Source organism: Oncorhynchus nerka, linkage group LG11, assembly GCF_034236695.1.
Source record: "Oncorhynchus nerka isolate Pitt River linkage group LG11, Oner_Uvic_2.0, whole genome shotgun sequence".
Lineage (NCBI taxonomy): Eukaryota > Metazoa > Chordata > Actinopteri > Salmoniformes > Salmonidae > Oncorhynchus > Oncorhynchus nerka.
In genome coordinates this window covers 16,891,359-16,904,288 of record NC_088406.1, presented here as the reverse complement: position 1 = coordinate 16,904,288, position 12,930 = coordinate 16,891,359, and the positions used below count along the sequence as shown (strand labels likewise).

The 12,930-nt window shown below is 50.3% G+C and overlaps 1 protein-coding gene across 5 annotated transcripts in view; it reads left to right on the top strand.

Moving 5' to 3' along the window:
• Positions 1-12,409, top strand: part of LOC115125746 (arf-GAP with Rho-GAP domain, ANK repeat and PH domain-containing protein 1-like) — a 183,461-nt gene extending 171,052 nt beyond the window's left edge. For all 5 annotated transcript variants that reach the window (XM_065024262.1, XM_065024259.1, XM_065024261.1 and 2 more), the window contains 2 exons: positions 11,068-11,102; positions 11,182-12,409. In XM_065024262.1, the coding sequence (XP_064880334.1) occupies positions 11,068-11,085 (18 nt within the window). In that variant the 3' untranslated portion in view covers positions 11,086-11,102; positions 11,182-12,409. The remainder of the gene's footprint in view (positions 1-11,067; positions 11,103-11,181) is intronic.
• The last annotated feature ends 521 nt before the right edge of the window (positions 12,410-12,930 follow it).

Genomic DNA, 12,930 nt, shown 5'->3' with positions numbered 1-12,930 from the left:
TGTGTGTGTGTGGTCAGGAGGGGGGCGGAGTTGATCCTGTGGTCAGGATGGATAACCTCTGAACTCTGATTAACCCTGATTACGCTTATCGCAACCCCTACAGAAAGAGAGAGAGAGCGAGATTTCAATTGGCTATATTAAAACTGTTTAATTTGATCCTGAGTGTAGGTTATTTCCCTGACATCTGGAATCAAGGACTCATAACCCCAATCTTTAGGAACGGAGACAATTTTAACCCTAACAATGACAGAGGCATTTGTGTGAACAGTAACCTGGGGAAGGTTTTCTGTAGTATTATAAATGTAAGACTTCTAAACTTCCTTAATAAGCACAATGTCTTGAGTAAAAGCCTAATTGGATTTATACCAAAACATCACACAATTGATCATATTTACACCCTACACACCCTGATAGATAAACATGTCCACCAAAATAATACCAAAATATACGCTTGCTTTATCGACTTCCAATAAGCATTTGATTCTATTTGGCATACATGCACTCTTCAATATTTACATTAACGAATTGGCCACTATCCTAGAAAAATCCTCAGCCCCTGGTATTACTCTCCACAATTCAGATAAATGCCTCCTCTTCGCAGATGACCTGTGCCCACAGCACAAGGCCTACAGCAGAGCCTGGACCTGCTAGAGCAGTAGTGCCAGACCTGGGCCCTGGCAGTAAACCCCAAAAAGACTCAAATAATGATTTTCCAGAGAAGATCCAGATCTCAGGGAATTTAAAGTTCTCAATTGGTACAAAATTCAAAAGCAAATTCAAATTGAAATGCCTATTAAAATTTGGCTAAAACGAATTGAATATGTCATTGACCCAATTGCACTTTATGGCAGCGAGGTGTGGGGTCCACTTGCAAAACAAGATTTCATCAAATGGGACAAACACCCCATTGAAACCCTGCATGCAGAGTTCTGTAAGATTCTCCTACATGTCCAGAGGAAAACCACAAACAATGCATGCAGGGCAGAATTAGGCCAATATCCACTAATAATAAAAACTCAAAAAAGAGCAATTAAGTTTTGGAAAAATCTAAAATGCAGTGACCCCCTCTCATATCATTAGCAAGGAGAGAGGGAGAGAGGGAGAGGGAGGAAGGGAATTCATGGAGCTTTTTTTTTCATCAGGTGTGTGTGTTCTGGATACAGTGATCATACATTTAAGCAATAAGGCACGAGGGGCTGTGGTATATGGCCAATATATCATGGCAAAGGGCTGTTCTTAGGCACTACACTAATGTCCCCTTAGCTGTGGTACATTGGTCATATACCACAAACCCCTATTATAACTGGTTACCAACGTAATTAGAGGAGTACAAATATATGTTTTGTCATAGCCATGGTATACGGTCTAATATACCACGGCTGTCAGCCAATCAACATTCAGGGCTCAAACCACCCAGTTTATAATGTTTTCTACGTACCCCTCTGACCCTGTGCAATTGTGTGTAGGCTTGCTGTGTCTCTGTCTTGCTGTGTCTCTGTCTTGCTGTGTCTCTGTCTTGCTGTGTCTGTCTTACTGTGTCGCTGTGTCTTGCTGTGTCTTGCTGTGTCTTGCTGTGTCTCTGTCTTGCTGTGTCTGTCTTGCTGTGTCTCTGTCTTGCTGTGTCGCTGTGTCTTGCTATGTCTCTGTGTCTTGCTATGTCTCTGTGTCTTGCTGTCTCTCTGTGTCTTGCTGTGTCTCTGTGTCTTGCTGTGTCTTGCTGTGTCTCTGTGTCTTGCTGTGTCTCTGTGTCTTGCTGTGTCTTGCTGTGGCTGTGGCTTGCTGTGTCTCTGTCTTTCTGTATCTTGCTGTGTCTCTGTGTCTTGCTGTCTCTCTGTGTCTTGCTGTCTCTCTGTGTCTTGCTGTCTCTCTGTGTCTTTCTGTATCTTGCTGTCTCTCTGTGTCTTGCTGTCTCTCTGTGTCTCTGTGTCTTGCTGTCTCTCTGTGTCTTGCTGTGTCTCTGTCTTTCTGTATCTTGCTGTCTTGCTGTGCCTCTGTGTCTTGCTGTCTCTCTGTGTCTTGCTGTCTCTCTGTGTCTTGCTGTCTCTCTGTGTCTTTCTGTATCTTGCTGTGTCTCTGTGTCTTGCTGTGTCTCTGTCTTTCTGTGTCTTGCTGTGTCTCTGTCTTTCTGTATCTTGCTGTGTCTCTGTGTCTTGCTGTCTCTCTGTGTCTTGCTGTCTCTGTGTCTCTGTGTCTTGCTGTCTCTCTGTGTCTTGCTGTGTCTCTGTCTTTCTGTATCTTGCTGTGTCTCTGTGTCTCTGTGTCTTGCTGTGTCTCTGTGTCTTGCTGTGTCTCTGTGTCTTGCTGTGTCTTGCTGTGGCTGTGGCTTGCTGTGTCTCTGTCTTTCTGTATCTTGCTGTGTCTCTGTGTCTTGCTGTCTCTCTGTGTCTTGCTGTCTCTCTGTGTCTTGCTGTCTCTCTGTGTCTTTCTGTATCTTGCTGTCTCTCTGTGTCTTGCTGTCTCTCTGTGTCTTGCTGTGTCTGTCTTTCTGTATCTTGCTGTCTTGCTGTGTCTCTGTGTCTTGCTGTCTCTCTGTGTCTTGCTGTCTCTCTGTGTCTTGCTGTCTCTCTGTGTCTTTCTGTATCTTGCTGTGTCTCTGTGTCTTGCTGTGTCTCTGTCTTTCTGTATCTTGCTGTGTCTCTGTGTCTTGCTGTGTCTCTGTCTTTCTGTGTCTTGCTGTGTCTCTGTCTTTCTGTATCTTGCTGTGTCTCTGTGTCTTGCTGTCTCTCTGTGTCTTGCTGTCTCTCTGTGTCTCTGTGTCTTGCTGTCTCTCTGTGTCTTGCTGTGTCTCTGTCTTTCTGTATCTTGCTGTGTCTCTGTGTCTTGCTGTCTCTCTGTGTCTTGCTGTCTCTCTGTGTCTTGCTGTCTCTCTGTGTCTTGCTGTCTCTCTGTGTCTTTCTGTATCTTGCTGTGTCTCTGTGTCTTGCTGTGTCTCTGTCTTTCTGTGTCTTGCTGTGTCTCTGTCTTTCTGTATCTTGCTGTGTCTCTGTGTCTTGCTGTCTCTCTGTGTCTTGCTGTCTCTGTGTCTCTGTGTCTTGCTGTCTCTCTGTGTCTTGCTGTGTCTCTGTCTTTCTGTATCTTGCTGTGTCTCTGTGTCTCTGTGTCTTGCTGTGTCTCTGTGTCTTGCTGTGTCTCTGTGTCTTGCTGTGTCTTGCTGTGGCTGTGGCTTGCTGTGTCTCTGTCTTTCTGTATCTTGCTGTGTCTCTGTGTCTTGCTGTCTCTCTGTGTCTTGCTGTCTCTCTGTGTCTTGCTGTCTCTCTGTGTCTTTCTGTATCTTGCTGTCTCTCTGTGTCTTGCTGTCTCTCTGTGTCTCTGTGTCTTGCTGTCTCTCTGTGTCTTGCTGTGTCTGTCTTTCTGTATCTTGCTGTCTTGCTGTGTCTCTGTGTCTTGCTGTCTCTTTGTGTCTTGCTGTCTCTCTGTGTCTTGCTGTCTCTCTGTGTCTTTCTGTATCTTGCTGTGTCTCTGTGTCTTGCTGTGTCTCTGTCTTTCTGTGTCTTGCTGTGTCTCTGTCTTTCTGTATCTTGCTGTGTCTCTGTGTCTTGCTGTCTCTCTGTGTCTTGCTGTCTCTCTGTGTCTCTGTGTCTTGCTGTCTCTCTGTGTCTTGCTGTGTCTCTGTCTTTCTGTGTCTTGCTGTCTCTCTGTGTCTCTGTATCTTGCTGTGTCTCTGTGTCTTGCTGTCTCTCTGTGTCTTGCTGTCTCTCTGTGTCTTGCTGTCTCTCTCTGTCTTGCTGTGTCTCTGTGTCGCTGTGTCTTGCTGTGTGTCTCTGTCTCGCTGTGTCTGTCTCGCTGTCTCGCTGTGTCTGTCTCGCTGTCTCGCTGTGTCTGTCTCGCTGTCTCGCTGTGTCTGTCTCGCTGTCTCTGTGTCTCGCTGTCTCTGTGTCTCGCTGTGTCTCTGTCTCGCTGTGTCTCTGTCTCGCTGTGTTGCTGTGTCTTGCTATGTCTCTGTGTCTTGCTGTCTCTCTGTGTCTTGCTGTGTCTCTGTGTCTTGCTGTGTCTCTGTGTCTTGCTGTGTCTCTGTGTCTTGCTGTGTCTCTGTGTCTTGCTGTGTCTCTGTGTCTTGCTGTGTCTTGCTGTGGCAGTGGCTTGCTGTGTCTCTGTCTTTCTGTGTCTTGCTGTGTCTCTGTGTCTTGCTGTGTCTCTGTCTTTCTGTATCTTGCTGTGTCTCTGTGTCTTGCTGTGTCTCTGTGTCTTGCTGTCTCTCTGTGTCTTGCTGTCTCTCTGTGTCTTGCTGTCTCTCTGTGTCTTTCTGTATCTTGCTGTGTCTCTGTGTCTTGCTGTGTCTCTGTCTTTCTGTATCTTGCTGTGTCTCTGTGTCTTGCTGTGTCTCTGTCTTTCTGTGTCTTGCTGTGTCTCTGTCTTTCTGTATCTTGCTGTGTCTCTGTGTCTTGCTGTCTCTCTGTGTCTTTCTGTATCTTGCTGTGTCTCTGTGACTTGCTGTGTCTCTGTCTTTCTGTATCTTGCTGTGTCTCTGTGTCTTGCTGTCTCTCTGTGTCTTGCTGTCTCTCTGTGTCTTTCTGTATCTTGCTGTGTCTCTGTGTCTTGCTGTGTCTCTGTCTTTCTGTATCTTGCTGTGTCTCTGTGTCTTGCTGTCTCTCTGTGTCTTGCTGTCTCTCTGTGTCTTGCTGTCTCTCTGTGTCTTGCTGTCTCTCTGTGTCTTTCTGTGTCTTGCTGTGTCTTGCTGTGTCTTGCTGTCTCTCTGTGTCTTGCTGTCTCTCTGTGTCTTGCTGTCTCTCTGTGTCTTGCTGTCTCTCTGTGTCTTGCTGTCTCTCTGTGTCTTGCTGTCTAACTGTGTCTTGCTGTGTCTCGCTGTGTCTTTCTGTGTCTTTCTGTGTCTTGCTGTGTCTTGCTGTGTCTTGCTGTGTCTTGCTGTGTCTCTGTGTCTCTGTGTCTTGCTGTCTCTCTGTGTCTTGCTGTCTCTGTGTCTTGCTGTGTCTCTGTGTCTTGCTGTCTCTCTGTGTCTTGCTGTCTCTGTGTCTTGCTGTGTCTCTGTGTCTTGCTGTGTCTCTGTGTCTTGCTGTCTCTCTGTGTCTTTCTGTGTCTTGCTGTGTCTCTGTGTCTTGCTGTGTCTCTGTGTCTTGCTGTGTCTCTGTGTCTTGCTGTGTCTCTGTGTCTTGCTGTGTCTGTGTCTTGCTGTCTCACTGTGTCTTGCTGTCTCACTGTGTCTTGCTGTGTCTCTGTCTTGCTGTGTCTCTGTCTTGCTGTGTCTCTGTGTCTTGCTGTGTCTTGCTGTGTGTCTCTGTCTCGCTGTGTCTGTCTCGCTGTGTCTGTCTCGCTGTCTCGCTGTGTCTGTCTCGCTGTCTCTGTGTCTCGCTGTCTCTGTGTCTCGCTGTCTCTGTGCCTCTGTGTCTCGCTCTGTGTCTGTGTCTTGCTGTGTCTGTGTCCCGCTATGTCTTGCTGTGTCTCGCTGTGTCTGTGTCTCGCTGTGTCTGTGTCTTGCTGTGTCTGTGTCTTGCTGTGTCTCGCTGTGTTTTGCTGTGTCTCGCTGTGTCTTGCTGTGTCTCGCTGTGTCTTGCTGTGTCTGTGTCTTGCTGTCTCTGTGTCTCGCTGTGTCTTGCTGTGTCTCGCTGTGTCTGTGTCTTGCTGTGTCTTGCTGTGTCTTGCTGTGTCTCGCTGTGTCTCGCTGTGTCTTGCTGTGTCTTGCTGTGTCTCGCTGTGTGTCTGTCTTGCTGTGTGTCTGTCTTGTTGTGTCTCGCTGGGTGTCTGTCTTGTTGTGTGTCTCGTTGTGTGTCTCGCTGTGTGTCTGTGTCTCGCTGTGTGTCTCGCTGTGTGTCTGTGTCTCGCTGTGTGTCTGTCTTGTTGTGTGTCTCGCTGTCTTGCTGTGTGTCTCGCTGTGTCTCTGTCTTGCTTTGTCTGTCTTACTGTGTTTCTGTGTCTTGCTGTCTCACTGTGTCTTGCTGTGTGTCTGTCTTGCTGTGTGTCTGTCTTGCTGTGTGTCTGTCTTGCTGTGTGTCTGTCTTGCTGTGTGTCTGTCTTGCTGTGTGTCTGTCTTGCTGTGTGTCTGTCTTGCTGTGTGTCTGTCTTGCTGTGTGTCTGTCTCGCTGTGTGTCTGTCTCGCTGTGAGTCTGTCTCGCTGTGAGTCTGTCTCGCTGTGTGTCTGTCTCGCTGTGTGTCTGTCTCGCTGTGTGTCTGTCTCGCTGTGTGTCTGTCTCGCTGTGAGTCTGTCTCGCTGTGAGTCTGTGCCTCGCTGTGTCTCGCTTTCTTGCTGTGTGTCTGTCTTGCTGTGTGTCTGTCTTGCTGTGTGTCTGTCTTGCTGTGTGTCTGTGTCTCGCTGTGAGTCTGTGTCTCGCTGTGAGTCTGTGTCTCGCTGTGAGTCTGTGTCTCGCTGTGAGTCTGTGTCTCGCTGTGAGTCTGTGTCTCGCTGTGAGTCTGTGCCTCGCTGTGTCTCGCTTTCTTGCTGTGTCTCGCTGTCTCGCTGTGTCTCGCTGTGTCTCGCTTTGTGTCTGTCTCGCTGTGTGTCTGTCTTGCTGTGTCTCGCTGTCTTGCTGTGTCTCGCTGTCTCTCGCTGTCTTGCTGTGTCTTGCTGTGTGTCTCGCTGTGTCTCTGTCTTGCTGTGTCTTGCTGTGTGTCTGTGTCTTGCTGTGTGTCTGTGTCTTGCTGTGTGTCTGTGTCTTGCTGTCTCTCTGTGTCTTGCTGTCTCTCTGTGTCTTGCTGTCTCTCTGTGTCTTGCTGTCTCTCGCTGTCTTGCTGTGTCTTGCTGTGTGTCTCGCTGTGTCTCTGTCTTGCTGTGTCTTGCTGTGTCTTGCTGTGTGTCTGTGTGTCTGTGTCTTGCTGTCTCTCTGTGTCTTGCTGTCTCTCTGTGTCTTGCTGTCTCTCTGTGTCTTGCTGTGTCTCGCTGTCTCTCGCTGTCTTGCTGTGTCTTGCTGTGTGTCTCGCTGTGTCTTGCTGTGTGTCTGTCTTGCTGTGTGTCTGTGTCTTGCTGTGTGTCTGTGTCTTGCTGTGTCTCTGTCTTGCTGTGTCTCTGTGTCTTGCTGTCTCTCTGTGTCTTGCTGTGTCTCTGTGTCTTGCTGTGTCTCTGTGTCTTGCTGTCTCTCTGTGTCTTTCTGTGTCTTGCTCTGTCTTGCTGTGTCTTGCTCTGTCTTGCTGTGTCTCTGTGTCTTGCTGTGTCTCTGTGTCTTGCTGTGTCTCTGTGTCTTGCTGTCTCTGTGTCTTGCTGTCTCTGTGTCTTGCTGTCTTGCTGTGTCTGTGTCTTGCTGTGTCTCTGTGTCTTGCTGTGTCTCTGTGTCTTTCTGTCTTGCTGTGTCTTGCTGTCTCTCTGTGTCTTGCTGTCTCTCTGTGTCTTGCTATGTCTCTGTGTCTTGCTCTGTCTTGCTGTGTCTCTGTGTCTTGCTGTGTCTCTGTGTCTTGCTGTCTCACTGTGTCTTGCTGTCTCACTGTGTCTTGCTGTCTCACTGTGTCTTGCTGTGTCTCTGTCTTGCTGTGTCTTGCTGTGTGTCTCTGTCTCGCTGTGTCTTTCTCGCTGTCTTGCTGTGTCTGTCTCGCTGTCTCGCTGTGTCTGTCTCGCTGTCTCTGTGTCTCGCTGTCTCTGTGTCTCGCTGTCTCTGTGTCTCGCTGTCTCTGTGTCTCGCTGTCTCTGTGTCTCGCTGTCTCTGTGTCTCGCTGTCTCTGTGTCTCGCTGTATCTGTGTCTCGCTGTCTCTGTGTCTCGCTGTCTCTGTGTCTCGCTGTCTCTGTGCCTCTGTGTCTCGCTGTGTGTCTGTCTCGCTGTGTCTCTGTGTCTTGCTGTGTCTCTGTCTCGCTGTGTGTCTGTGTCTCGCTGTGAGTCTGTGTCTCGCTGTGAGTCTGTGTCTCGCTTTCTTGCTGTGTCTCGCTGTGTCTCTCGCTGTGTCTCACTGTCTCGCTGTGTCTCGCTTTCTTGCTGTGTCTCGCTGTGTGTCTCGCTGTGTCTCACTGTCTCGCTGTGTCTCACTGTCTCGCTGTGTCTCACTGTCTCGCTGTGTCTCGCTGTGTCTCGCTGTCTCGCTGTGTGTCTCGCTGTGTCTCGCTGTGTCTCACTGTCTCGCTGTCTGTCTCGCTGTGTCTCTGTGTCTTGCTGTGTCTCTGTGTCTTGCTGTGTCTCTGTGTCTTGCTGTCTCGCTGTGTCTTGCTGTCTCGCTGTGTGTCTGTCTTGCTGTGTCTCTGTGTCTTGCTGTGTCTCTGTGTCTTGCTGTGTCTCTGTGTCTTGCTGTGTCTCTGTGTCTTGCTGTGTCTCTGTGTCTTGCTGTGTCTCTGTGTCTTGCTGTGTCTCTGTGTCTTGCTGTGTCTCTGTGTCTTGCTGTCTCTCTGTGTCTTTCTGTGTCTTGCTGTGTCTCTGTGTCTTGCTGTCTCTCTGTGTCTCTCTGTGTCTTGCTGTGTCTCTGTGTCTTGCTGTCTCTCTGTGTCTTGCTGTCTCTCTGTGTCTTGCTGTCTCTCTGTGTCTTGCTGTGTCTTGATGTGTCTCTGTCTTGCTGTGTCTCTGTGTCTCTGTGTCTTGCTGTCTCTCTGTGTCTTGCTGTCTCTCTGTGTCTTGCTGTCTCTCTGTGTCTTGCTGTGTCTCTGTGTCTTGCTGTGTCTCTGTGTCTTGCTGTCTCTCTGTGTCTTTCTGTGTCTTGATGTGTCTCTGTGTCTTGCTGTGTCTCTGTCTTGCTGTCTCACTGTGTCTTGCTGTCTCACTGTGTCTTGCTGTGTCTCTGTCTTGCTGTGTCTCTGTGTGTCTTGCTGTGTCTCTGTCTCGCTGTGTCTGTCTCGCTGTCTCGCTGTGTCTGTCTCGCTGTCTCGCTGTGTCTGTCTCGCTGTCTCGCTGTGTCTGTCTCGCTGTCTCTGTGTCTCTGTGTCTCGCTGTGAGTCTGTGCCTCGCTGTGTCTCGCTTTCTTGCTGTGTCTCGCTGTCTCGCTGTGTCTCACTGTCTCGCTGTGTCTCGCTTTCTTGCTGTGTCTCGCTGTGTGTCTGTATCTCGCTGTGAGTCTGTGCCTCGCTGTGTCTCGCTGTGTCTCGCTTTCTTGCTGTGTCTCGCTGTGTGTCTCGCTGTGTCTCACTGTCTCGCTGTGTCTCACTGTCTCGCTGTGTCTCACTGTCTCGCTGTGTGTCTCGCTGTGTGTCTCGCTGTGTCTCGCTGTGTCTCACTGTCTCGCTGTGTGTCTCGCTGTGTGTCTCGCTGTGTCTCACTGTCTCGCTGTGTCTCGCTTTGTGTCTGTCTCGCTGTGTGTCTGTCTTGCTATGTCTCGCTGTCTTGCTGTGTCTTGCTGTGTGTCTCGCTGTGTCTCTGTCTTGCTGTGTGTCTGTCTTGCTGTGTGTCTGTATCTCGCTGTGAGTCTGTGCCTCGCTGTGTCTCGCTTTCTTGCTGTGTGTCTGTCTTGTTGTGTGTCTGTCTTGCTGTGTGGCTGTGTCTCGCTGTGTGGCTGTGTCTCGCTGTGTGTCTGTGTCTCGCTGTGTGTCTGTGTCTCGCTGTGTGTCTGTGTCTCGCTGTGTGTCTGTGTCTCGCTGTGTGGCTGTCTCGCTGTGTGTCTGTGTCTTGCTGTGTGTCTGTCTTGCTGTGTCTCGCTGTGTGGCTGTGTCTCGCTGTGTGGCTGTCTCGCTGTGTGTCTGTGTCTCGCTGTGTGTCTGTGTCTTGCTGTGTGTCTGTCTTGCTGTGTCTCGCTGTGTGGCTGTGTCTCGCTGTGTGGCTGTGTCTCCCTGTGTGTCTGTGTCTCCCTGTGTGTCTGTGTCTCCCTGTGTGTCTGTGTCTCGCTGTGTGGCTGTGTCTCGCTGTGTCTCTCTATGTGTCTCGCTGTGTCTCTCTGTGTGTCTCGCTGTGTCTCACTGTGTGGCTGTGTCTCGCTGTGTGGCTGTGTCTCGCTGTGTGGCTGTGTCTCGCTGTGTGGCTGTGTCTCGCTGTGTGGCTGTGTCTCGCTGTGTGGCTGTGTCTCGCTGTGTGGCTGTGTCTCTCTGTGTGTCTTGTTGTGTCTCACTGTCGCTGTGTGTCGCTGTGTCTCTGTCTCTGTGTCCTGGCTGATGGCAAACACAGGATGGTGAATCCATATATAACACTGACTGTGTGTGACATAGCTGTTAGCACTCACCATTACACTTGACAGAGTTCATGTCAGCCAGTCTGAATAAATGAATCTCTCTCTCTCTCTCTCTCTCTCTCTCTCTCTCCACCCCCCACTCTCTCTCTCTCTCTCTAAATCCGCCCCCTCTCTCCCCCCTCTCTCCCTCCCTCCCTCCACCCCCTCTCTCCCTCCCTCCTGTCTCCCCCATTCTCTCTCCCTCCTGCCCTCCCCCATTATCTCTCCCTCCTGCCACCCCCCTCTCTCTCCCTCCTGTGTCTCCCCCTCCCTCCACTCCCCTCTCTCTCTCTCTCCTCCACCCCCCTCTCTCTCCCTCCACCCCCTCTCTCTCTCCCTATACCCCCCTCTCTCTCTCCCTACCCCCCTCTCTCTCTCTCGCTCTCCCTCCCCCTCTCTCCCTCCCCCTCCCTCCCTCCACCCCCTCTCTCCCTCCACCCCCTCTCTCCCTCCACCCCCTCTCTCTCTCCCTCCACCCCCCCTCTCTCTCCCTCCACCCCCCTCTCTCTCCCTCCACCTCTCTCTCCCCTCCCTCCACTCCCCCCCATTCTCTCTCCCTCCTGCCACTCCCCCCATTATCTCTCCCTCCTGCCACCCCCCTCTCTCTCTCCCTCCCCCTCCCTCCACTCCCCTCCTCTCTCTCTCTCCCTCCACCCCCTCTCTCTCCCTCCTCCACCCCCCTCTCTCTCTCTATACCCCCTCTCTCTCTCCCTATACCCCCTCTCTCTCTCTCCCCCCCTCTCCCTCCCCCTCTCTCCCTCCCTCCCTCCCTCCACCCCCCTCTCTCCCTCCACCCCCTCTCTCCCTCCACCCCTCCTCTCTCTCCCTCCACCCCCCTCTCTCCCTCCCCTCCTCCCCCCCTCTCTCTCCTCCACCTCTCTCTTCCTCCACCCCACCTCTCTCTTCCTCCACCCCACCTCTCTCTTCCTCCACCCCACCTCTCTCTCTTCCTCCACCCCCCTCGCTCCTCTCTCTCACCCTCCACCCCCCTCTCTCTGTCCCCCTCCAACCCCACCTCTCTCTGTCCCCCTCCAACCCCACCTCTCTCTCTATATCACTCTGCCTCTCAGCTCTTTAGAGATGTCTGATAATGGGGCCAGACAAGGTAAGACATCATTATCTAATGTTTGTTCATGTGTAAGAGTGCGTGTGTGGTTATCTAATCGTCCGTGTGGGTTTCATAGGGGAGAGACCACCAGCTATAGAACCCACAAACTCTTCAGAACATTCCAGTAATGGCGCCCCCCCACACACACACACACCTGTGCCTATAAACTGGACCTCTAAGCAGGGGAAGCAGGTGTGTCATGAGGATTGAGAGAGACTGCTACCACAGTGCCTTTTACAACTGCAGTGCACCCTGGGATACATGGAGGGCCTGGAAGACGTTCCCGGTATAGACTGAGGGAGGGACAGACCTAGAACACAGACGGTTACCGGAGTAGCCTGACAGTACAGACTGTGTCTCTCTGAGAGGCCTGGAGAACCTGTGACAGGTGGGAGATAATGGAATGATCTTCACTGGAAATCCAGCCTTCAGTGTCCCCATATGTCCCATAATAACTCTATCCCTTCCTCTAACCATGTCGATCTCCCTGTTTTTAACTTTCCCCCACATCTACACCTCTCTGAGACTCCCCCATCTATAAATTGTTCACCCCACTCCCCAGTGTTCTCCTTCCCTGTTTTCTAGACTTGTGTAATTATTTATTTTTCCAGCAGAGGGAGCAGCATATTCAACATTAAGGTGGTTCCACTAGTCGAGAGGGAGCCATAGAGACGTGTCCAAGTTGATTTATGTAGTGACGTCATTACTCCCAACTCTAGGCCAAACCTGTATATACACATACACACACACACACACACACACACACACACACACACACAGGCCCTCATAACTGTTTTTGGGCAAAGAAAGAAGTGCTCACTCTGTTTACCATTTGTCGAAGACTGTGGTGACCTTCCTGTCTGCTACTCTGTATACTTTAATAAACGTTTCAGTCAGAACTACATTCCTAGTTCAGTGATGACATGTGGAGGAGTCCGTAAGGAGAGCATTATTAAACACCTGACCGTGTGGTTAACCAGTCTGATCTCCTGAGCTCACATTCTGTTTCAATTCAGTAAAAACTCAATGTGAGCACAGTGATGAGTCTGGTTTCACAAGGCTAGTGTGACTGACTGGTCAGAAATGGTCTACTTTTCTGGGGACGCAACAACACGCACAAGTGGTGTATTCTCATTAATGTGAACCTAACACTCTCAATCATCATATTAAATGTAACATGACAGCTTTAACCTGCCTCTGTCTTATAACTGTATCTAAGTGAAAGTAACTTTTGTAAATTCTGCAGTTCTTCAGATGGTAACTGTAGGTATGAATTTCAATAAATAAAGTCAATGTTATTTGGATCTGTGTGTGTGAAAATATGTAGCACCCTCTGACACTACAACCATTCCATTCTTTCCTCTGCGTCTGTTCTCTGAATGACAACCCAACTGTTTCCATAGTGCCCAACTACCCGTGGTTGTCTGTTCTCTGAATGACAAACTAACTGTTTCCATAGTGCCCATCTACCCGCGGTCATCCTGTTCTCTGACAACCCAACTGTTTCCATAGTGCCCAACTACCCGTGGTTGTCTGTTCTCTGAATGACAAACTAACTGTTTCCATAGTGCCCATCTACCCGCGGTCATCCTGTTCTCTGACAACCCAACTGTTTCCATAGTGCCCAACTACCCGTGGTTGTCTGTTCTCTGAATGACAAACTAACTGTTTCCATAGTGCCCATCTACCCGCGGTCATCCTGTTCTCTGACAACCCAACTGTTTCCATAGTGCCCAACTACCCGTGGTTGTCTGTTCTCTGAATGACAAACTAACTGTTTCCATAGTGCCCATCTACCCGCGGTCATCCTGTTCTCTGACAACCC